General features: G+C 50.2%; 2 protein-coding genes across 5 annotated transcripts; both read left to right on the forward strand.

The window, feature by feature from the left end:
- The first annotated feature begins 466 nt into the window (after positions 1-466).
- Positions 467-17,729, forward strand: traf3ip1 (TNF receptor-associated factor 3 interacting protein 1). 3 transcript variants are annotated; one of them, XM_067255197.1, is made up of 15 exons: positions 467-699; positions 2,838-2,906; positions 4,699-4,860; positions 5,201-5,329; positions 5,605-6,024; positions 6,122-6,196; positions 7,593-7,668; positions 8,213-8,233; positions 8,340-8,427; positions 8,701-8,793; positions 8,902-9,037; positions 9,298-9,334; positions 9,542-9,618; positions 16,352-16,569; positions 16,974-17,729. In XM_067255197.1, the coding sequence occupies exons 1-15, from the start codon at positions 577-579 to the stop codon at positions 17,137-17,139; spliced, it is 1,890 nt and encodes a 629-aa protein (XP_067111298.1). In that variant the 5' UTR covers positions 467-576; the 3' UTR covers positions 17,140-17,729. The 3 variants fall into 3 exon arrangements, with proteins under 3 accessions (XP_067111298.1, XP_067111306.1, XP_067111318.1); XM_067255205.1 differs by having other exon boundaries at positions 8,704-8,793; XM_067255217.1 differs by having other exon boundaries at positions 5,608-6,024.
- A 2,468-nt stretch (positions 17,730-20,197) lies between these two features.
- On the forward strand, positions 20,198-22,915 carry asb1 (ankyrin repeat and SOCS box containing 1). Of its 2 annotated transcripts, XM_067257711.1 has the most exons (6): positions 20,199-20,527; positions 20,852-20,993; positions 21,177-21,479; positions 21,609-21,991; positions 22,180-22,309; positions 22,486-22,915. In XM_067257711.1, the coding sequence occupies exons 1-6, from the start codon at positions 20,422-20,424 to the stop codon at positions 22,505-22,507; spliced, it is 1,086 nt and encodes a 361-aa protein (XP_067113812.1). In that variant the 5' UTR covers positions 20,199-20,421; the 3' UTR covers positions 22,508-22,915. The 2 variants fall into 2 exon arrangements, with proteins under 2 accessions (XP_067113804.1, XP_067113812.1); XM_067257703.1 differs by having other exon boundaries at positions 20,198-20,527; positions 22,180-22,915.
- Positions 22,916-24,007: the final 1,092 nt, after the last annotated feature.

Below are 24,007 nucleotides of genomic sequence, written 5' to 3' on the forward strand. Positions count from 1 at the left end.
TTAACTTTGTGCTTCATTCTTAAAATATATACAAATGTAAGACTTCATTACTTTACAGCTACAGATGTTTTATATTTAACATATTAACTCAAGTAATTTAACATACATGAGTCATTGCGTGTGAGTAGGCACAATATGGCGGATCACAGGCACATTTTCCTGTAAAAGTTGTAGACTGTTCAGGAGCAACAAGTGCTGAATTCATTCATATCAACAGCTACGGTTGAAACTACGGGCGGGCAGACGGACAGACACAGATAGATAGTCCCGCTTACACACAGCCTCTCTCTGGCTTTATTGGATAGTTTTCTTTTAATGTAAATACCAGAGAATGTCTAATAAACGGGCTCTGTAAATACTCTGCATTGATTGTTTGTTGTTGCTATGGGTATCACCGGTGCTTGGCAACGTTAACTGCTTCGCGCAAGCGCCCTGTCTATCAATGCTGCATTGTGGGATTGGAGTGTATTGACATAGCGACAGCAGAGCTGTGTTTTCTGACCAAGTATCTGCTGAGGTGAAACTGAAATTTCGGTTGTATCACGATTTGTGTTCAAATCGACATTGCTAGCTGCCATGAACGGAGCAGTGGTAAAAAAGACCCAAGATACCTTGGGGAAAGTGATCAAGAAACCGCCGCTAACTGAAAAACTGCTAAGCAAACCGCCGTTTCGATACCTGCACGACATATTCAGCGAGGTGAGATGTTTAGCTGGCTACTTTACTAGACAACCGTCTACTAACGTTAGCTAGCGTGACTTGTATGTACATTGTGTGTGGGCCCTTGCTTGGCTTCAGTTGAATCGTTAAACTACGAAGCATAAATTATTTGCTGCGAGATGCAGAACCATATATTTCACGCTCTCCAGAAAAACTGGACATGACCAGCTAGCAGTGGCTAGTTAACTGACGTCGCGACCAGTCTGAAGTTGTACTGAAGTCAGTCCAGTTAGCTACCGTTAGCAGGGATAGCTAGGTTCATGTCTGCTACTTGAGCTTGATATGGGATTTTATTAGCTTCTTAGCAAGAGCTATTGGTAAACGTTAGCTACAGATGTAATTTCTTTCATTAAGCTAGTTGGCTAGGGTTCATTCAATTGTAATCCTGTAGTTTATTCCATAAATCAAACACGTACTGTACAACTCTGCCAGCCAGCATCGTCACAGTATTTTTTTTTAGCAGTGAGCTGTCGCTAGGCAATGATGCATAGAAAAACCTAGATAAGATGGCTAGCTAAACTGAAACAAGTAAAACCATGGGACTTGGGTCAGCTTGTAAGCAACCAAGCCAGTACCGTGGCGTTGTCAGTATTAGCATCAAGCTAACTAGTTTAGTTGAGCATCAGTTTCAGATTGAGGTGGTCGTCGTCAGATAATCAGATGTGTGTGGGTGTCAAACACATTATTTTGTCCCTAACTAAAGGCCACTATATTGCGTGATTGATTACAAGTACGTAGCTTACTAGCAGTGTTCAAACATGAACCCTTCATTACCCATGACCCTTCTGACGCTTCTGTTTAATTCCATGGTAAATATATCTAGCAATGCTAAGAGCATCAGATAGTGAGCAAAAACCATTATAATTAATTAAACAATCACCAGAAACCTCACACTCTTTTGTTATTAAAACAAGATCCTTTCTGCTGTGAATGTCTATGAATTGCACTAAAAGGCCTTGTGCCTTCCTGCCCAGAATCAGACCTGCTTCTTCTAACAGGCCATGCATCCTAAAATGTGAGCAGTTGCTTGGTTGGTGCCTCTGGCAGTTACAAGCAGTCAGAACAGGCTCAGCCAAGATTATCCACCATGGACATACTCACCAAGCAGCGCAGTCACCTGCAACACACACTGTGTCTAGAGGTCGTGGGCTTGAATAAGCTAGTGGCACAAGGCATTGTGGAGTGCATCCAAAATACATGTCTGGTGATAAATAGCTTAAAGCCAACATGCAAACCAGCTCCTGTGTTCTGTATGGGCAGAGAGCACAGGTCCATATGTAAACCTGTGTTCTGTATGGGCAGAGAGCACAGGTCCATATGTAAACCTGTGTTCTATATGGGCAGAGAGCACAGGTCCATATGTAAACCTGTGTTCTGTATGGGCAGAGAGCACAGGTCCATATGTAAACCTGTGTTCTGTATGGGCAGAGAGCACAGGTCCATATGTAAACCTGTGTTCTGTATGGGCAGAGAGCACACGTCCATATGTAAACCTGTGTTCTGTATGGGCAGAGAGCACAGGTCCATATGTAAACCTGTGTTCTGTATGGGCAGAGAGCACAGGTCCATATGTAAACCTGTGTTCTGTATGGGCAGAGAGCACAGGTCCATATGTAAACCTGTGTTCTGTATGGGCAGAGAGCACAGGTCCATATGTAAACCTGTGTTGTCTACATCTTCAAGTAATCAATGTAATCCTTCCAACATTGCTGATTATAATGGCAACATGTTAAGTTACCTACATGCATCCCCTGAAAAGGTAGCTTCAACTTAAAATAGACCAGGTCACTCTTTTGGTCTAGAACAGGGGAGTCAGATGGCTGAGCGGTGAGGGAGTCGGGCTAGTAATCTGAAGGTTGCCAGTTCGATTCCCGGCCATGCAAAATGACGTTGTGTCCTTGGGCAAGGTACTTCACCCTACTTGCTTCGGGGGGAATGTCCCTGTACTTACTGTAAGTCGCTCTGGATAAGAGCGTCTACTAAATGACTAAATGTAAATGTAATGTAGAACAGATAACTGATTTAATGATTTAGTGTAGGACATGTTTAATGTTGTTCTGTCAGTCCGTGTTGTGTGTGTAATGATCGAGCTGACGTGTTGCTGCGTCCCTTCTCAGGTAATACGGAGCACCGGTTTCATGAGAGGCCTGTATGAAGACTCAGAGATGAAGTCAGACAACGTGAAGGTACGGCCTGTAATCAGCTCTCCAACCTAACGCTCTGCTCACTAGTTCATCTCTATCTTTTATAATTGCATTGTATTCTGTATGTAGTTACCCTCAAGTGTATCAACTGATTCTCATTTGATTAGTCCACTGGGGGACTGTCTCCACACAAAAATGTGTACCCTTATCATCCTTGTGTGTGTGTGTGCACGCGTGTGTGTGTGTGTGAGGAGGTGTGTGCTTGTGTGTTGTCTTCCACTCGGCCATGTCCGTGTGTGTGTGCGTGTGTGTAACCCAACACACCATCCTGTAATGGGGCCACACTCCTAGTGCCAGCGGAGCTAGTGCAGGGAGACTCAGTAACCCTGTGAGGTGTCAGAATGGCTGTTCACTGGGTTAGAAGCTTGACACTGCAGCTGACCCCAGACCAGTATTGTGGTGTCAGAATGGCTGTTCACTGGAGAGGAAGAAGGTGTGTAGGGAGAGGAGAGAGGTGTGTAGAGAGAGGAAAGGGGTGTGTAGAGAGAGGAGCAAGGTGTGTAGAGAGAGGAGAGGGAGGAGAGGGGTGTGTAGAGAGGAGAGGGAGGAGAGGGGTGTGTAGAGAGAGGAGAGGGGTGTGTAGAGAGAGGAGAGGGGTGTGTAGGGAGAGGAGAGGGAGGAGAGGGGTGTGTAGAGAGAGGAGAGGGAGGAGAGGGGTGTGTAGAGAGAGGAGAGGGGTGTGTAGAGAGAGGAGAGGGGTGTGTAGGGAGAGGAGAGGGGTGTGTAGGGAAAGGAGAGGGGTGTGTAGGGAGAGGAGAGGGGTGTGTAGGGAGAGGAGAGGGAGGAGAGGGGTGTGTAGGGAGAGGAGAGGGAGGAAAGGGGTGTGTAGAGGGAGGAGAGGGGTGTGTAGAGGGAGGAGAGGGGTGTGTAGGGAGAGGAGAGGGAGGAGAGGGGTGTGTAGGGAGAAAAGGGTGGGATCCTAAAGAAAGGGCAAGGTGAGAACAGGTACAAACCCAAGCCTCCACACCTGACACCCTCTCCCCAGCGGGCAGGTGGCCAGTAGCGCCCCAGTGATGCAGCCACAGCATGCATTATACAGCAGCTAAGTGTGCTCACATACACAGCATACCTGTCAGTCACCGGCTCCACATGAAAAGGATTCTCTTGGCTGTTTCACTCCGAGGTCCTGTACAGCCAGGTCTGCAGTGGAGGACAGGGCTGCATTTCCCGAAAGCGTCGTAAGCCTAAGTTGATTGTAGAATCCATCATACGACGAATCTTAGTTTTACGGGCCGTTCCCAAAGACACCGTAGCTAAAGTGTCTCTTGAAAATTCGTAGCTCTTGATAGCGCATAGATTAGCCTACTCCTTACGAGCATGTTTGGGAAACGCACATAAGAAATATTGATGGTTTCATTATTTTGCTCAATCGTTGCTACGATCCATCGTTATCGGGAAACGCAGCCCAGGCTGTTTCACTCCGAGGTCCTGTACAGCCAGGTCTGCAGTGGTGGACAGGGACAATTACAAGACATGACTGAGGATCATCTATCAGGATGCTCAAATGAAACACACAGTTGTGTGTTAAACCAGCTACTCTGCTTGGCATTTCTGTTGACAGGAAGACATTCCTAGCTTGATTTGTTACCAGTAACACGCACGCACCATTTGGCATAGATGTTTTCCTGAAACTTTCCTTTAGAAACACACGTTATCCAAGGCGATCACAGACATTTCAGATGTTCCCTCCCCCTCTATCCCTCTGTTTCTCTGTCTCCATCCCTCCCCCCTCCCCTCCCTCCCTCCCTCCCCCCCCCCCCCTCCCTCCCTGCAGGATAAGGACAGTAAGGTAGCGTTCCTGCAGAAGGCGCTGGACGTGGTGATGCTGGTGAGTGGCGAGCCCCTGGCTGCTAAGCCTGCTCGCATCGTAGCCGGCCACGAGCCTGAGAGGACCAACGAGCTGCTGCAGGCCATCGCCAGATGCTGCCTCAGCAAGGTCAGGCTGCACACACACACACACCACACACACACACACCACACACACCACACACACTAATGATGGAACTAATGATTGTGCTGAAGTCTGAAGGGTATTGTTTATGGCTGGGTACATTTTAATGGCACCCTTGAGACTCAAATTAAAGGGGTTTCGAAGAGTGATGGATCATACCAACACTTTACTCCAACATGACGCATGCTCAGGTAGACATCAGCAACAACATAGCAGGCTGGTGTCCTTCTGTTTCTATATCTCTGCACCCATCAGCACAGTAGTTTCCTGGAGTCTCTACGGTGAAGGGGAACCTCACACAGAGCTCTCTGTGTTGTCTCCCCAGCTGTCCAGCGAGGAGGCGGTGAAGAGGGTGCTGGCCGGGGACAAGCTGGACCCCAGGGGGAAGGCCAGCGCCTCCCGCTCCCAGGACAAGGAGAACAGGGAGGGGGGAGAGCGCCCCAGGGACAGAGAGGTGAGGCCAGAGAGTCAGTCTCCTCTCTCCACCAGGACCATGGGAATGTGGAGGGGATGTTGCTTAGGAAAGGTGCTGTTATCAACAACTGCTGGCTTGTATGTCTGAAGCAGGTCTTTGGCGGGGGAGAGAGGGGGGAGGGAGAGAGAGATTGTAAAGGGGGAGGAAGTATACCGTAGGGGGTAAATCCTGGGGGAGGAAGTATACCGTAGGGGGTAAATCCTGGGTGATTCCCGCGAGTGTGAGCTGAGTGTGAGCTCCTGTTGTGTCCCCAGGAGAGGAGGGAGATCCGGGAGCGCAGCGGCAGCCGGGAGCACAAGGACCCGGACCGGCCCAGAGACCAGGACAGCCGCCGGGGGGACCGCCACCGGGACACCGGGCGCTCAGAGAAACCCCGAGACAGAGACAGGACCAAGGACGGGGACAAGGACAAGAGCCGGGACCGAGAACGTGACAAGGACAAGAGCCGGGACCGAGAACGTGACAAGGACAAGGGGAGGGACCGAGAACGTGACAAGGACAAGGGGAGGGAGAAGGAGAAGGAGAGGGAGAGGGACAGAGACAGAGAAAAGACCAAAGAGAGAGATTCCCACAGGGATAGAGAGAGGGAGCGGGAGAAACGGAGAGACAAGGAGAAGGAGAGACACAAGGAGGGTGAGGAGAGGATCAGGCCTGTGGAGAAGGGCGACAGGAAGGTATGTCCCGTGCTCTGACTGGCAACCACAGCTCTCTGTGTCACCACCAGACACCCACAGCATGTTCTGAAGTGTGTGTGTGTGTGTGTGTGTGCAGGCCAGAGCGTCGGAGGAGACGAGACCAAAACCACACCCAGAGGAGCCCAGTAAAACTATCAAACCAGAACCAGCAGTGAGTTCTTACAGCGTTTGTTTTTAAATATACAACTTTTCTTATTTGTTTGCAAGATATGCCAAAGGTTAACACTATCTAGTGTTCTTACCTACTGAAGTAGTCAAGGGAAATGACGTATGTTGTGTGTTTTTTTGTTCAGACTTTTTTTCGAAAATAATTTTCAAACCTTTCGAAAATAATTTTCAAACCTTCTGAAAACATTTCCAAAACCTTTTCACTACATTTATGGCTGCATGACACCCTCATCCATCAGAACATGCATTACACCAGCTTCTAACTGCCACTGTCTTGAAGGCAACATCTGAAGTGTAATCCTGTTGTTTGTCTTCCTTGGGAGGAGTCAGCACAAGGTGATGCTGAAGAGGTACACGCCCCCTACCATACTGCTCATGCTCAGTAGTACTACCATACCATACTGTTCCTGCTCAGTAGTACTACCATACCATACTGCTCATGCTCAGTAGTACTACCATACCATACTGCTCATGCTCAGTAGTACTACCATACCATACTGCTCATGCTCAGTAGTACTACCATACCATACTGCTCATGCTCAGTAGTACTACCATACCATACTGCTCATGCTCAGTAGTACTACCATACCATACTGCTCATGCTCAGTAGTATTACCATACCATACTGCTCATGCTCAGTAGTACTACCATACCATACTGTTCATGCTCAGTAGTAGTAGTATTAGTATAGCTGGGTGCTTGTTTTCCTGTCGTCTGTTGCTGCCGAGAGCCTGCGGTCTTAAGAGAGGCCAGACTCCTAAACCCAGGGGTTCTTCATGTGGACTTAGACTGGATCACGTTGCAGTCACACTAGCTTTTCATTCAGTGCATCTAATGACATAGTCCTCCATGCTATTTAGTCCTGAGGGTACAAACTAGGCAGAGCAGATGCACTGACAGCTAAAGGTAGTTCCTACCCCACTTATCTTTATTTAGGTACTATCCTGTCCTGTCCATCTGTAATACTAAATAATACACATCAAGTAATCAGGGTTCCACTGGAAGTTCCTGGTGTTACTGTATGTGCTGCTGTGTAGCTACGTAGTGATCATCACGTACTTGAAGGGTTTCTGTATATTTTATTGGTGTTGTCCTCTCTGATTGTATAGCCAGCAGAGGTCACAGTTAACCAGGTAACCTTGAATGCCAAATCTTTATTTTAGTAGCCCACATTTTTTTTTTCTGTGGGCTACTCAAGCTTTCTGAAACTGTGTGTGTGTGAGGACTTCAGTGTGCATGTGTTCCTGCCCCAATGGGCATGTTATATGCTCTATTCAAACATATATACATGTAAACCTGATTCCTGATGGAACATCTCACTCACAGCCATCATCCTCTCCTTCCTCTCCCCTGCTCCTGCCCCTACCCTCCTGCCTCAGGCTGACAGTCCAGCCAGGATACCCAGGCCCTCGTCTGCCAAGGGCCAGAGACGCAGACCCAAGCCTGGAGGCCCAGGTACACGCCCCCTCCTCCCTCTCTCCCTCCCCACCCCAGCTGTGTCTCTCTCGTCCCTCATGTCTCTCCATCACTGCAGACCTTCTCCTGGTGAACCAGCCATGTCATGTACACATCTAGTTCAGTTACCAGGCATCTGTTGAGTAACTCAGCTGTTGTTGACTCCTTGTACGTGTGAGAGTCCGGAGGGGAGAGAGCTGGGTCAGGAGGGGAGAGGGCTGGGTCAGGAGGGGAGAGGGATGGGTCCGGAGGGGAGAGAGCTGGGTCCGGAGGGGAGAGGGCTGGGTCCGGAGGGGAGAGAGCTGGGTCCGGAGGGGAGAGGTCTGGGTCCGGAGGGGAGAGGGCTGGGTCCGGAGGGGAGAGGGCTGGGTCCGGAGGGGAGAGGGCTGGGTCCGGAGGGGAGAGAGCTGGGTCCGGAGGGGAGAGGGCTGGGTCCGGAGGGGAGAGGGCTGGGTCCGGAGGGGAGAGGGCTGGGTCCGGAGGGGAGAGGGCTGGGTTTGGGGAAACAACGCCTGACTTCCTGTTTGTATTGTTTCTCTTTCAGAAGAATCAGACAGTGACGGAGGTGAGTGTTCCTTTCCATCTCACTAGAGGGCGCTGTTGACGAGGGGAGTGTTGACGAGGGGAGTGTTGACGAGGGGAGTGTTGACGAGGGGAGTGTTGTGCTGCAGATGGTGACGCCCCCCTGGCAGAGAGGCCCCTCCCCCAGGAGAACGGAGACTCGAAGGACGCAGCGTCCCCCCCTCACCTGGCTCACAGGTGAGAGACGCATGAGGGCACCCTCCTCTCATCTTCCTCCCTTTCTTTCCTCACCTCTACACCATGATAGCAGGTTAACAGAGCAACCAGGCTGTCTCCAGTGTGTGCTGTCTGACCTGTGTCTCCAGTGTGTGCTGTCTGACCTGTGTCTCCAGTGTGTGCTGTCTGACCTGTGTCTCCAGTGTGTGCTGTCTGACCTGTGTCTCCAGTGTGTGCTGTCTGACCTGTGTCTCCAGTGTGTGCTGTCTGACCTGTGTCTCCTCCTCCTCCCAGCAGCAGGAGTGTTCCCCGGCCCAGCAGCGCCCGCCCTGCTCCCCCCCGCGTCAGGAGACAGGACAGCCACACGGAGGGCACGCCTGCTGACAGGTCAGCACGCCCAGCAAAACCTGCACACACACACCTCACACACATGGGACCCTCTCTAAGCCTTTATTGTGTGTGTGTGTGTGTGTGTGTGTGTGTGTGTGTCCGCAGGCTGAGCAGTGCCAAGCCCCCAGCATCCGTCATCATGGAGGGGAGGAAGCTGTCTGAGGATGAGGAGGAGGATGAAGAGATGTTTGTGGTGGAGGAGACTGCACCCCCGCCCCCAGACATGCCTGAGATGGAGCCGGTAAGTGGAGCTTCCTGGGTGATGGAGAGGAGCAGGACATCTGCTTTTGGGAAGGTTAACCAGTTTATTTGATACTCCACATCCAAACTTTTTAATTGTTTCATCATTTTTCCACTGGATTTTGATATTCTGCTGTCCAAACAGGTTGTCAGATTCTAATACAAACCAAGATAAAGCAGCATTATTTGTGTAGATTGAATATCAACAAATATAAAGCAGCATTGTGTGTGGATTCAGAATTTCGTTGTTTTGTTCTGCAGGAGCCTGCTGTTGAACTCCGAGGTGATGAGAAACATGGTAAGCATCTAGTGTTAACAGGGTTAGCGTAACAGTGTTAGCATGGTTAGCATAACAGTGTTAGCAGGGTTAGCATAACAGTGTTAGCAGTGTTAGCATAACTGTGTTAGCAGGGTTAGCATAACAGTGTTAGCATAGCATTGCATGGACCAGCTGGAGTCCTAATGAGTTTGACTGTATGTGTAACGGCATTGCTTCTGCTTACAGGTGGGCTGGTGAAAAAAATACTTGAAACAAAGAAAGATTTTGAGTCTTCGCCGTCCTCCCCCAAGTCTAAAGAGCAGGTAAGACAGGCTTTAGTCCGCTCAGCCCCCCACTAGAAGGCAGCGCAGCCTCCTACTAGAGGGCAGCTCAGCCCCCCACTAGAGGGCAGCTCAGCCCCCCACTAGAGGGCAGCTCAGACCCCCACTAGAGGGCAGCTCAGACCCCCACTAGAGGGCAGCCCAGCCCCCCACTAGAGGGCAGCCCAGCCCCCCACTAGAAGGCAGTGCAGCCTCCTACTAGAGGGCAGCTCAGCCCCCCACTAGAGGGCAGCTCAGTCCCCCACTAGAGGGCAGCTCAGTCCCCCACTAGAGGGCAGCTCAGCCCCCCACTAGAGGGCAGCGCAGCCTCCTACTAGAGGGCAGCGCAGCCCCCCACTAGAGGGCAGCTCAGCCCCCCACTAGAGGGCAGCTCAGCCTCCTACTAGAGGGCAGATCAGTCCCCCACTAGAGGGAAGATCAGTCCCCCACTAGAGGGCAGCTCAGTCCCCCACTAGAGGGCAGCTCAGCCTCCTACTAGAGGGCAGCTCAGCCCCCCACTAGAGGGCAGCTCAGCCCCCCACTAGAGGGCAGCTCAGCCCCCCACTAGAGGGCAGCTCAGCCCCCCACTAGAGGGCAGCTCAGCCCCCCACTAGAGGGCAGATCAGCCCCCCACTAGAGGGCAGATCAGCCTCCTACTAGAGGGCAGCTCAGCCCCCCACTAGAGGGCAGCTCAGCCCCCCACTAGAGGGCAGCTCAGCCCCCCACTAGAGGGCAGCTCAGTCCCCCACTAGAGGGCAGCTCAGCCCCCCACTAGAGGGCAGATCAGCCCCCCACTAGAGGGCAGATCAGCCTCCTACTAGAGGGCAGCTCAGCCCCCCACTAGAGGGCAGCTCAGCCCCCCACTAGAGGGCAGCTCAGCCTCCTACTAGAGGGCAGATCAGTCCCCCACTAGAGGGCAGCTCAGCCCCCCACTAGAGGGCAGATCAGTCCCCCACTAGAGGGCAGCTCAGCCCCCCACTAGAGGGCAGCTCAGCCCCCCACTAGAGGGCAGATCAGTCCCCCACTAGAGGGCAGATCAGTCCCCCACTAGAGGGCAGATCAGTCCCCCACTAGAGGGCAGCGCAACAACATAGATCCTCCTTCTAAAGCCTCTCTCAGCCATTCCTCTCTAGTGACTCAGTGTCACTATATCTCACGATCAGCCCACCAACACCTGATTTCTGGGAAGCCTAGGTCTGCTAGGCTGTTCCGTAGGGAGGTATGTTTTGAGCGATAGCAGAATCTGCCGCATGCATTCTGCTTGTGCATCGGATTCCTGTGCAGATGAACTGAAGTGTGAAGCCAGTGCCTGAAAGCAGGTTTTCTTGAAGGAATCGTTGAGAAGTTGTGAGGCCTCGCGGTGGCCCTCTGGTGACGTCGCTGGTCCTGGAGCGTGTCAGGTCTCTGCTGTCAGACTGTTCTTGTAGTTGATAGATAGACCCCCCTCCCCCTCCTCACGGGGTGTGTGTCGTCCAGGGAGCACAGCCTCTGTCTGTGTTTGGATAGTGAGTCAGGGTGAAGGCTCCTGTCTGTGTTCCAGTGTTGTGGCGTAGCTCCGTGTGTTGGGTGGTCTGGCTGGCCGTGCTCTCTCTCCCTGCTGCCCTCCCTCCTGTCTGATGGATGTTGTGTCTCCTGCCCCCCCACCCCACCCCAGCCCAGGGAGGTCATCTCAGCTCTGCTCTGTGGAGGAGCAGGGGGAGAGGGCAGCCAGGTGCCCTCAGGCACGTGCCCCATCCCCCCCCACCCCCAGCAGGGCAGGGCTGTCCTGATTGACTTCATGCAGCATCATCAGTTCTCAGGATTCCAGAGAACTCTACAGTCCGAATAGCACCCCCTCCCCCTCCACCACACACATACACACGCTCATACACACAATCACACTCACACATAAACACACACAGCCTTGGTGCTGTAGCCTTGTCAGCTAAATAAAGGACTGTAATGACTTCCTTCCTGACATGAAAGGGTTGAGAGGTCAGAGTAATGGAGCCAGTTCTTTCTTGTAATCATGGCGGAACACGGAGGGTTAAAAATGTAAATATTCAGCTTCCTGGTCCTGTGGCCTGATGAAGTTCCACCAGACATGATTGACTCTAACACACTGATGTTTACCAAATACGCTGCTTCACAACGCCTCACACATTCTCTCTTTCAGAACTAAACTCAACTGCTGAATAAAAAAAAATGTTTAAATGCAAGACAAATTAAGTCTTGAGGTTTGACACTTAAATCTATATTTTTGTAAAAAAAAGTTGTTTTAACGCAAACAAACTCCCTCCATGTCCTAACTTCTGCTTTCTCCCATCACCCCACCACCTTGAATACGTTTTGCTGCTGTTAATGCCAGATCCTTTTCACCACATTGTTGATAGGATGTAAATACAAAGCCTCCTTGGACAGTTGAAGTGCTTGTATTATGCCATATCCCACCCCAGAATATGCGACAGAAGAATTTGCTGTATATTTTGGGGGACGACCTTCCCCATGACCCTGTAACACACTTGTATATTATGGTAAGATACTTCTCCTTGGGCGTCTTTCTGTTTGGACAGCGCCGGCCCCTCGCAGCAGCTGCGCTTTCAGGAGGTTTTTTCGGACCCCTTTCTCTCTTTTCTTTCCCCATCAAATTAGCCTTGATGAAGGTTTGCAGCGTATAAACAAACCCTGTGGCACACAAATGGATGGCTGTTGAGTGAGCGTCACAGTGGAGGAAGCCCAGAATACACTCAGCAGAATCCGCACAAAAATAAATACCCCTCCGCAAAGGCCTGGGACTTGGTAAACAGCAACCCTTTTTGAGTGGAATTTTGAAGGAATTGCCCCTCCCTGCCTCACCCCATTCGATCAGACATATCACCCCCGCAGGAGAATGTTGATATACCAGAGGTGAGACAGGGATCTTTAGAAGTATCTGGAAGTGTGGATTATCTCATATCAGATTTGTCCTTGAGGAAGAAGAAGTTCTTCCGACACGTCTGATTTCCACCTAGCGGACAGATCTACCTTTCATTGTACTCAACAAAGATTCAGTATCTCTTATTTTTCTCAACAAAGAATGCCTTTGTCCTCCTTCAAGTTCCCTGGTCCTGTTGGATGGGGGGGGGGGGGGGGGGGTATCCTCCCTCCAGAGTCCAGGCCCCGGGTAGTGAGCTCAGCTGGGACCCCAAGGGCCCTCGCTGACCCTGGAACAACATCCTGTAACCGTCCTAGACCTCTGCCTCTCCCCACCTCACTGACTCCCAGCTATTTTTATGATCTGGCGGGACATGTTTCCCCCAAGAAGAGGAAGCGCGTGAGCAAGCCCTGGACTAACTGTGTCCTGTAAAGCCCTGCTCCCTGGCCCACCTCGGAGACCGTCTCCAGGGACACTTCCAGGCGCTGCTTGGAAGCTCTAGGCCTGCAGTAATGTTGAGGAGAGAAGAATTAGGAGTTTTTTAAATGATGTAAAGACACCTTGATTACCCCTGTTCTGGACCTAGCTGGAGACCTGAGGTCATGGCTGACTTCGTACAAGTCAGCGGTTATGGATGGTAATGCAGCTGGAGGGGGTCAGAGCTGCTGTTGATGAGAACGTGCTCCTCTGCTGAACAGTGAGGCTCCACCCACCACAGTGAGGCTCCACCCACCACAGTGAGGCTCCACCCACCACAGTGAGCCTCCACTCACCACAGTGAGGCTCCACCCACCACAGCTAGGTTCCACCCACCACAGCGAGGCGCCACCCACCACAGTGAGGCTCCACCCACCACAGCTAGGTTCCACGCACCACAGTGAGGCTCCACCCACCACAGTGAGGCTCCACCCACCACAGCTAGGCTCCACCCACCACAGCTCACAGACACGGCTGACGAGTCACTCGTTACCTGCTGGGAGGATGGCTTGTGACTTTGTCAGCCCCTGTTGTTTGGTCTGATCATTAGGGCTGACGAAGAGCCTTATTAACTCCAGCCAATGCTTCATCCTGAAAGAGTCCAGCAGACTACTTTGAGTGATGGCCAGAGGTAGCTAGCCCTCAGACAGGTTCTATGCTAGCTGGTCATTTTTCTTGTCAAAGTCTTCTTTGAAGAATGTTATTCTCTACATCTCAACAGGATCCCGATTACTACCCCATAAATCAGGTCTTTTGCATGCATTTCCTCATTAAGCTAATTAGGCATGTGATGGCAGGATAAATTAACATTAAAGGCTAGCCAAGAATCAGAGCAGAAGTAGTTCTCTTCAGAACCCAGACTCAGTTTTAGACCCTTTTAAGTCTAGGTGCCCTCATCAATTGATAAGTAACCAGACTTGTTTGTGAAGCTATACTGCTCTGGATAGGTGAGACCCAGCATACCCTGAGAAGTGATTGTGTGAACCCTGGATCATAATCCCCCTTCTTCACAGAGGAGGAACCCTCCTAGCTCTGTGAGCCACCTGCTCCAGGGAACTGCCGTATGGCCCTCCCTCTCCTCCTCCTCTCCTCCAGTCCTTCTCTCCTCCAGTCCTCCTCTCCTCCAGTCCTCCTCTCCTCCTCTTCCTCTCCTCCTCTATCTGAGCTAATGGGAAAACCTGCCCCTCACGCCTGCCTCCAAGCACCACACTCTAAACAAATATTGTTCTTGGGTCGGGGTGAAAAGAGGAAAACGTGGAGCGTGCAGCCTTGTAGACCCTGACAGAGACCCCATAAAGCCAGATTTATGTCAGCCAAGACGCTGCTCACAGACCCAGTGACATGTTATTACTGACTTTTCCAAGAGGGGGGTGCTGGTGGTGGAGGGGAGGGAGGAAGGATGAGAGGGAGGGAGGACAGTGTAAGGAAGGGCCAGTGCAGTGCAGGCTGTTCTGTCGGGATGTCTTCACGCTCGGCAGGCTGGCGGTCTGAATGAGCTGCAGAGTGTTTGTGTAGCCGTGGTGTCAAGACCAGGGCACACCACCCACCTGGAGGACACGCTCCACCCCTCCCAGCTGCCCCACACCCAGCCAAGCTCCACCCCTCCCAGCTGCCCCAGCTACGCCAGAAGCAGGAGGAGAACGGAGGCTTGTCTGATGGTGTTTTGCCAGCTTCCCAGAGCGAAGGGACCAAGTTGACATTTTGACGTGTTTTATTTGACGTGTTTTGAGTCCTGTCCAGTTTAGCGTGTTTTCAAGCGCTCTAATCAGTGAGCTGTGAAAGACTTCACTGATGAGAGGCTGGCTTACAACGAACGTGACACCAGCAGGTCTAGAACAGCCTGCTGTACTTTCTGTACCCACTATTCGCATGTCGTTTTGGATCAAAACGTCCTCTAGATGAATAATATGTGAGTGTGAAAAGCTCCCTACAGACCAGGCGCTAGCAGGCTCTAGCAGGCGCTAGCAGGCGCTAGCAGGCGTTAGCAGGCCCTAGCAGGCCCTAGCAGGCCCTAGCAGGCCCTAGCAGGCCCTAGCAGGCCCTAGCAGGCCCTAGCAGGCCCTAGCAGGCCCTGACACCCCGACACTGTGACGGTCTGCGTGGGGGACGGAAGTCCCGTGTTAGTTGTGTCTGTCACTCACGTGACTCCTCCTCCAGAGAGACGGGTGTCCCAGCTGGGTGCAGAATGACACAAATTGGCTCAAGAGTTGAACTTGAAAGGGGCATAAGAGTAGTAGTTGTTACTCAATACTGTAGTAAAATAACCTCTGTGCCACAGCTTGTTACTAAAATAAACAGGACTTTAAGACCAGGATTGTGGGTGGGTGCCGTGTGTGTGTGTGTGTGTGTGGCATCAGGCCAGACAGACCTAGCCTGCTAGCACACACAGGGCCACAGGACCCAGCTGAGTAAACAGTCCCAGGTCCAGCCATGCCATGGGGAGGCGCTGCCCTCCCCAGCCCTGCAGACTGGGAGCTGACTGGGGCACAGCAGCACCAGGACCCCCAGCCTCCCACACAGAGGAGGCCTTCACCAGCCCCGCCCCCACACCAGCCAGCACAGGCCAGCCACACCACACATCTCTATATACACAGCTAACTCTGGAGGATTCCCCACCAACATTTTTAGCCTTGAAATCCTAAACCGCTAAATGCAGCCCTGCACTAGCTCAGGGCATTTGATACTTTGCTGGCGAATGTGGAACGTTTATTATGATTGGGGTGAGGGAGAGTGGTGTGGTTGATGTGTGCACACATATACACACACGCGTGTGCGTGCACACACACACACACACGGTACCAGTACTAGGATGGGCATCCGGAGAGGTTGTTTCTGTTAGTTACCAGTTAGAGTTAGGAAACTCTCTCTTGGAAGTCGCTTTGGATAAAAGCGTCTGCTAAATGCATAAATGTAAATGTACCAAGTAAGCCATTTGAAAGTATTTTTCTATGAACTAGTATGAGCTGAAAAAGTGGTAATCCTGCAATATGAAATGTTAAAATGATCTCTCTCACTCTCCCTTTGTCTCCCCTCTCTGTGTCTCTCCCTCTCTCTGTCTGCCCCATCTCTCCCTCTCTCTCTCCCTATCTCTCTCTCTCCCTCTCTTTCCCTCTCTCTCCCTCTCTCTCCGTCTGTCTGTCTGCCCCATCTCTCTCTCCCTCCCTCTGTCTGTCTCTCCCTCTCTCTGTCTGCCCCATCTCTCTCTCTCCCTCTGTCTGTCTCTCTCCCTGTCTCTCTGTCTGTCTCTCCCTCCCTCTCTCTCTCTCTCCCTCTTTGTCTCTCTCTGTCTGTCTCTCCCTCCCTCTCTCTCTCTCTCCCTCTTTGTCTCTCTCTGTCTCTCTTCCCCTCTGTGTTCCCTGTGTGCAGGGCGTGGTGTCGGAGGCGTCCCGCAGGAAAGAGCGTGAGCTGGTTACCAGGGAGATGGAGCGCGTGCGTGCGTCCATCCAGACGCTGTGTCGCAGCGCCCTGCCGCTGGGGAAGATCATGGACTACCTGCAGGAGGATGTGGATGCCATGCAACAGGAGCTGCTCACCTGGAGACGCCACAACCAGGAGCACACACAGGCCCTCCAGCAGGAGCAGAGGTACACACACACACACACACAGGCCCTCCAGCAGGAGCAGAGGTACACACACACACACACACACACACACAGGCCCTCCAGCAGAAGCAGAGGTACACACACACACACACACACACAGGCCCTCCAGCAGGAGCAGAGGTACACACACACACACACACACAGGCCCTCCAGCAGGAGCAGAGGTACACACACACACACAGGCCCTCCAGCAGGAGCACAGGTACACACACAGGCCCTCCAGCAGGAGCAGAGGTACACACACACACACACACACACACACCCACACACACAGGCTCTGCAGAGGAGAGAGACACACCAACAGGTATGAGAGATCAGATTTCAGTGTGTGTGTATGGTGTGTGTGTGTATGGTGTGTGTGTGTGTGTGGTGTGTGTGTGTTCCAGGGTGACAGACAGTGCCGTGGAGCCCCTGAAGGTGGAGCTGCAGGAGTTGGAGCAGCTGATCAGAGAGCAGCAGGACCGGATCTGCACCGTCAAGTCCAACATCCTGAAGAACGACGACAAGATCCACAAGATGGTGACCAGCATCAACTTCTCCTCTCAGACATGAGACAACAGGCGCCTAATAAACCCAGCCCTTCTACACCTCCCCTCCACAGGCAGGGAGTCTGCCTGTCTGTCGTGCTGTCTCTGCTGTTGGTGTCACTGTTCTCAGCTGCACCTCCTTTGGTGTCCCAGGGGGGGCGCTGGTCCTAGGGGTCTTGGCGTCCCCACGGTGGCCCCAAACGCTTTCATGGTGCCTTTTATGGAACAAACGCACCCCCCCCCTGTCTCTCTCTGTCACTCGCACACACTCAGACCTGCCTAGTAAGGTCCAGTGAGGATCTCATTCTTTTCAAGAAAAGCCACAACTATTCAGTCCTGTGAATTTCTTCTTCTGTTCTCCTCTTAAATGTGAATTCAGCATTTTTTTAATTATTTCATTGCTTTGATCTCTCAGTACATGTTTATTCCAAATGGACTTAAACATTGTAGGATTTTAGTTTAAGACTAATAAGTGCGTAGTCAACTCACTACGCATAACCAAACAGTAATTCACCTGGCGTGTCACAGCCATGGCTTTGTGAGTTACACCTTGTTTACCGAGACCACCTCAGTTTGACAGTACCGACAGATGTGGACATAAAATAGGAGTTCTTTAATAGTGTACTACTGTAACTAGCTTTACAGTAGTACACCTGTAAAGCACCTCTGCACTTTGAAAGGAGACCAGCACAAACGGAGTGTGGTCACTAGAGCAGGACACAGTGCACTCGGTTAACACATGAGTGGATTTGGAGTCAAATCTAATAGAATACTATCAAATTTTAAAAAGAAAGTTAATGTTAAAAATTTCAGAAACGTTTTCAAATAAAACAATTGGTAATATGATCTGAATGGACTTTCACTCCAACCCCACCTAGTGGATGTATGTTTTTGTCTTTGCTCTAGAATACTAATAAAAAAAAGAATAGCAATTAATTCTAATTTTTCCAATGATTTATACAATAAAGCAATATATAAAGATTGTAAAGTTGCACTGAGACCAACTAAGTTGTCAAAGGGAAGGAAAGTGTAAATGGACAGCGGCAACATGCTTTCTCAAAGTATGAAACACTAGCAACATGTATGAAACACTAGCAAAGTTAATAGGTTGCAAGAGATGACACATGTTAAGACCATATCAATCTAAAAAAGACTGAGAACCTAAAATATTAAAATGTGTTAAAATATCAATACATTCGTTATAGTCATTTGGCAGATTATTATATCCACAGCAACTAACAATTCATGGAGAATGTAAAATATAATATTAAACCAATAATTTGTATCAGTTATATAGCTAGTTAACAAAAAAAAATCTGGGAACATTTTCTAGATTAGAAATTCCAGGGCCCATTTCAAGACTTTAAATTGTTAAAATTAGAATTATTTCCATACGTTATGAAAAATAAATATATATATATATAACACTTTGTACCATACACACAGTTTTTCTTAAACTGTACATTATGTATATTTTGAGTCTGTATCATAGTTTACAAATGACACATTTTTGTAGTGGAGTGGAATAAATCTTATTTCAATAACATGAATGTCTTGTGATTATTATCAAATCAAATAAAGAAGAAGAAAAGAAGAAGTTAGACCAGTGACTGGATATCGTCAGGAGAGAACTGGAAACTCTTAATATGAGGTAAACATTTGAATGGCATGTTAACAAGTGGTCTGGAAAACTTGTGCTACAAAAAAATGACAAAATGATGAATGACTTAAGTTTATACTTTTGACAAGTCCACAGAAAGTGGTCATGGCTCTGAAGGCAAGCTGGCTGTGACATAACCTAAACATGCATAATACATTTTCTTAAAGAGTTTATTATAACCTCGGTGCTGAATGTTTTTTGGCAAACCATTAAACAGCTGCAACACAAAAAGCATTAGAAATCCCTTAAACCTCTATTAAGAGAGCTTTAGACCAAGCGCTTGTGAAGAAGTGAGATTTAAAAGCCCCTCTGAGAAAGTGAACACCTGCTTTAAGCAAAGCAGTCTTAGCTGCAGCGGAGCCTCAGTCCTATTGTCAGCCTGTTTACCCTCTCCACAACCCTGACAGAGTCAACTCCTGCAGAGCCCAAAACAAACTTGAAGTGACTAGTCCCATGTGTGGCTCCAGGAAATGTCCGCCTCTTCACCTTTTAGAAAAAGAAAAAAAAAACTTACCAATGCATCTCAAGTGTTTGAGTCTTTGAGATTTTTCTTAATGACTTAATTTGACGTGTGGAACCTTCCCTTAGCATCACCCTTCCTATGGCTTTACCTTTCCTAGTAATCCCTTTCTGCAGTTCAAGATTATTTATTGTCCTCGCAAAACAAGGAAACTTGGCGTGTGGGCTGAATATTCCCCATTTATAACATTCAGATAACCGAATGCATGACAGGCCTTTGGTTCACCTTAATACAACAGTCATGGTATTATAGAGCATTCATACCCGTTATAAATTCCCCATAGATTGCAGTCTTTCAAAGACAGCATTGCAAATCAGTGATGTATTTCTTTTTCCACTGGTGAGAAGCCCGGTGTTTGCAGAGCTTGGGGGAGGTCTGGGTCACCCTGTCTGCTAGGGGGGACACATGGAACCAGCCTGCCTGTTTATTTTTAGAGCCCGCTATGTGTCCACGGTTCAGCTGTCGTCAGGCAGCAATATGCCGTGCCTGCACGCCTCCCCGACGAACGGCCGAACCTCCAACGACGGTGGAGAAAAGTCAGCAACCGCAGATAAACAATAAAGACAGCAATTCGTCAAGTAAAAGAAATCTATCTGACCTGCACCTTTGGCTACTAACGGAGGCATTCATGTCGGTTAATATCGGTGCTGACATGTCAAGGCATTTTCAGATATTTTTTATTTTTGAGTTATAAATAAACGGAGATTCACAACCATACCAGGAAATGTCTCCGATTTATATTTCAGAGCTGCTTTTAAAGTTTACAAAGTCACGTTATACACATTAGAATTCCTTTAAATATCGTATGCTATACGAACTAGCTATCAGGCAATAGCTGTTGATGGCTTTGAAAATGCTTTAGAATACTTTACAGTGTGCCTAACTGTGAAGATGCGTCGAGGAGGTGAGATTGACTGGCTGGCATGATCGGTCCACCTTAAAATATTCAGGAATATAACAGGAAGTCGCATCGTAAACCGAGATGAGCACAGAGACCCAGAAATCCATAACGATGTTTCTAAAACCGAAAATACGTATAGACGGATGTTGATATATTCTCGGACTGTTTTGTTGTAAACTCTCTATCGCTATAGCCTACTACAGAGTAGTTAAGTTGTTAGGGCGAAATGGCGGACGGCGGTGTCGGAGGCGCAAATGGTGATGTTGATGGCCGGCCCAGTATTGGTTGTCCGCTGATCACGGTATCGGATTTACCCAGTGCCACACCCGCAGGTAAAAACAAACACAACATCAACACGTTTATAAATGCAGGCCATCTATCCTATTTTCCGTTAAGTCTGTTAAAGTAAGTATCCTAAACAACCGTTGCACAAGCGGTTGTGTAAATCACGTTCCCAATTTCACATTTTCCATCTGTGAGAAAATTAAGTTACGAGGTGCAATAATAATTGTGCCTATCAATCATCTGTGATGTGCATGAGCAGAGCGTATCTTTCCTCGCAGGGTAGCCTAGTGAATGTGCCCCTCCCTCTCTTAATGGCAACTCCGAGTGAGCGTTGAGGGGCTCCGAGTTCATCGTTCTCTCCTTTCCTCTAGGCCGCAACCTCAAGGCCTGGCTCGAGGAACAGATCAACGACAAGTCCCTGGACCAGGAAGAAGACTTACGGCTCCACAATGCTGCCTATGTTGGAGACCTGGACACCCTGAAGACCTTACTACAAGATGACTTCTTTAAACAGTGAGGATGGCTTCTGTAGCTCCACAGCTCAAACATAACTCGCTGCCAGTAACCATGTGACACATACACCTATTACTGTTCATATCGTCAAGCATAGAGCTCTGTAGCTCAGACAGGAACTACAATTGAGAAAATGTCCATGTAATCATCCCCCCAAAGCTGATATCATTCTCCCCTGGCCAGGCGCATTAACGAGAAGTCGGTGTGGTGTTGCGGCAGCCTGCCCTGCACCCCGCTCCGCATCGCGGCCACGGCCGGCCACGCAGCCTGCGTGGCCCTCCTGGTCCAGCAGGGGGCAGAGCTGGAGCTGGTGGACGTGAAGGGGCAGACGGCACTCTACATGGCCGTTGTTAACGGTCGCCTGGACTGCGTGCGGATCCTTCTGGAGGCGGGGGCCGACCCCAACGGCAGCCGGCACCACCGGAGCACGCCCATCTACCACGCCTCCAGGGTGGGCCGAGAGGACATCGTCCAGGATCTCATCAGGTGAGGAAGGATTACCTGCCACTACAGGTACATACTCATACATAGGACTGTAGTACACAACTACACAAGGATTGTGCATCTCCTCCTCCAGGGTCAGTGATCAGGATGTGTTCCCCTCTCCTCCTCCAGGTTCAACGCCGATGTTGACGTAGACCACCAGCTGGGTCCTCGCCCGTTCTTCAGCGCCCGCACCCTCAACACCCTGGTGGTGTGTCCGCTCTACATCAGCGCTGCCTACCACCACCTCCCCTGCTTCCGGCTGCTTCTCCAGGCCGGCGCCCAGCCCGACTACAACTACAGTGGGCCGGTGAGCCTGGAGGTGCTGGGCCGGGGCCTGGCCTCCTGCCTGCTGGACGCCGTCATGAGGCACGGCTGCCAGGCGGACTTCGTGGGGCTGCTGCTGGACCACGGTGCGAACCCCGCGCTGGTGCCCTGGGAGGTGCCCGATGCAGACGCCTCGGGCAGGGTGAAGGTGGACCCAGAGGCCCTGAGGGTCTTCCAGGAGGCCAGGAGTGAGTCGTCGGAGCAGAGACACGCCTGTCCTCAGCCCGTACCACCAGTCTCCTCAGACTGATTCGTTTTTTAATTTTTTATTATCGCTTTTTGTTTGACTATTTAGACATCTGCTTGGTTATTCAGTGCAGAGCAAGGTCTCGTTCTTCTTTTTGATTCTTTTTTCCTGTTCTCTCTCTCTCTCCAGGATGCCCCCGCAGGCTGACCTGTCTGTGTCGGATCGGGATCCGGGGCGTGATGGGAAAGAAGAGACTGAAACACATAACGTCACTCCCCCTCCCTGACCCAATCAGAAAATTCCTGCTTCACCAGAACAGGCAAGGTCCAGCCTCCGACAGCCCTCTCAAGGATGATTGATGTGGCTCTCACCCTATCAGAGGCCCTCCAGCCATCACCACCGGTTCTGGCTCCGCTGCGAACATGGACTTGCGTGTTCATTTCAGTTGTCTAAAGTAGCTTCCTGTTCTGCTTCCCTTCTTTACCTTGATGACAGGTTTGTCGGCGTGATGCTGTAAGGTGGACTGGAAACCACGAGGGAAGCTAGAAAAACTAAAGCAAGTAAATATCAAGAAAAATAACTACAAATAAATCATCATCTGTTGACCGTGTTACGGTGGAGGTATCTACACACATGCAGATGTGCCAAACTGACCTGTGAAACCTGCAACAGCTAAAGAGAAAATATGAGCTAGAAGGGCTGTAGAGACAGTAGAAAACGCTAAGAAAACGCTGAGCGGTTGGTTGCTGTCCTCTCCTGTGACTGTTAGCCCGGCTTGTTGTGTCAGGAACTGTCTCCTCCACAGGGGGTCTGAGTAGCTTGAGCAGTGTTCGCAGGGCCACTTTCCTCTGCATGTACAAGAGCTGCTTATCGCCTTTCTCATGAAATGTTTAATCTGAATAAAGTATGTGGTGTTTATTTATGATCTTTTGAGAGCACGCATCGAGTGTTAAGTCTTCTGTGAGCCAGTGTGTCAGAAGGGCAGCGTCTGAGCTGTCAGTGAGAGAGCAGTGGTTTCCTACTCCTCCCAGAATTGGACTGCGCACAAGTCTCGTTAACCCATCTCTGGAAGCCAGACTTGGAGATCTCTGAAAGATTGCCATGGATCTCCTCTCTGGAAAATGCCCTTGGGGATCTTTTCCAGAGGATCTCTTCAGAGCCCTAACCAGATTTGCACCAAATGGAACTTTGTGTCCTTAACTTGAACATCTGATTCAACAACCCCCAAATTGAAAGTTACAGTTTGTCACTGAAATTAGGGGTGTGACTACTTGGCTAATCTGTAAGTAAGTCTGCGCCAGCGTTAAGCTGGTCCCTCCGAAACCGAGTCTCTAAAGCCTTCCGCTAACCCTTCTGTCAAGCACAGGCTTGCCCAGCAGGAAATGGGAGCTAATTGCTGAGTCATGCATAATATATAATCATGATTAAGGGTAAACGGAGACAGGGCCTGCTGGCCACAGCATCCTTGGCAGATATGAGGCTGACATGTCCAGCCCCAAACCCAGGCCCTCCTGATGGAACAGACGGCTCCTTTGAGCTTTCGCGGAGATGTGGAAAGATTTCCAATGCAAGCTACTCCATATGTACTGTAGAGACCAGAGTCCCTGGATGTTGTCTGGTCGTAGATTAGGGTTTTGCATGTGTGCCCTGATGTTGTGACAGTTGTAACCGCATCTTGGTGAAAACCGCCACTGTGGAAAATGCAGGGCCTGGGAAATGTTGGGCCTCGCTAACGGAACCAGAGAGGAACTGCACTGCAGAGACCTAGACCCTGGATCCTGATGATCCTGTCAGAGAAGGAAGATCTCTCTCTTTTTTCTCCCCTCCCTGTCTGTCCCCCCTCTCTTTCTCCCCTTCTCTCCCTCTCTGTCCCCCCCTCTCTCCCCCTTTCTCTCCTTCTCCCCCTCTCTTTCTCCCTCTCTGTACCCCCCTCTCTGTCTCTTTCTCTCCCCTCTCTCCCCTTTTCTCTCTGTGACTTTAAGATGGATTTCAGAGACTCACTATGGGTTCTGTAGGC

This window comes from Osmerus mordax, chromosome 2 (genome assembly GCF_038355195.1).
Source record: "Osmerus mordax isolate fOsmMor3 chromosome 2, fOsmMor3.pri, whole genome shotgun sequence".
NCBI classification, from domain to species: domain Eukaryota; kingdom Metazoa; phylum Chordata; class Actinopteri; order Osmeriformes; family Osmeridae; genus Osmerus; species Osmerus mordax.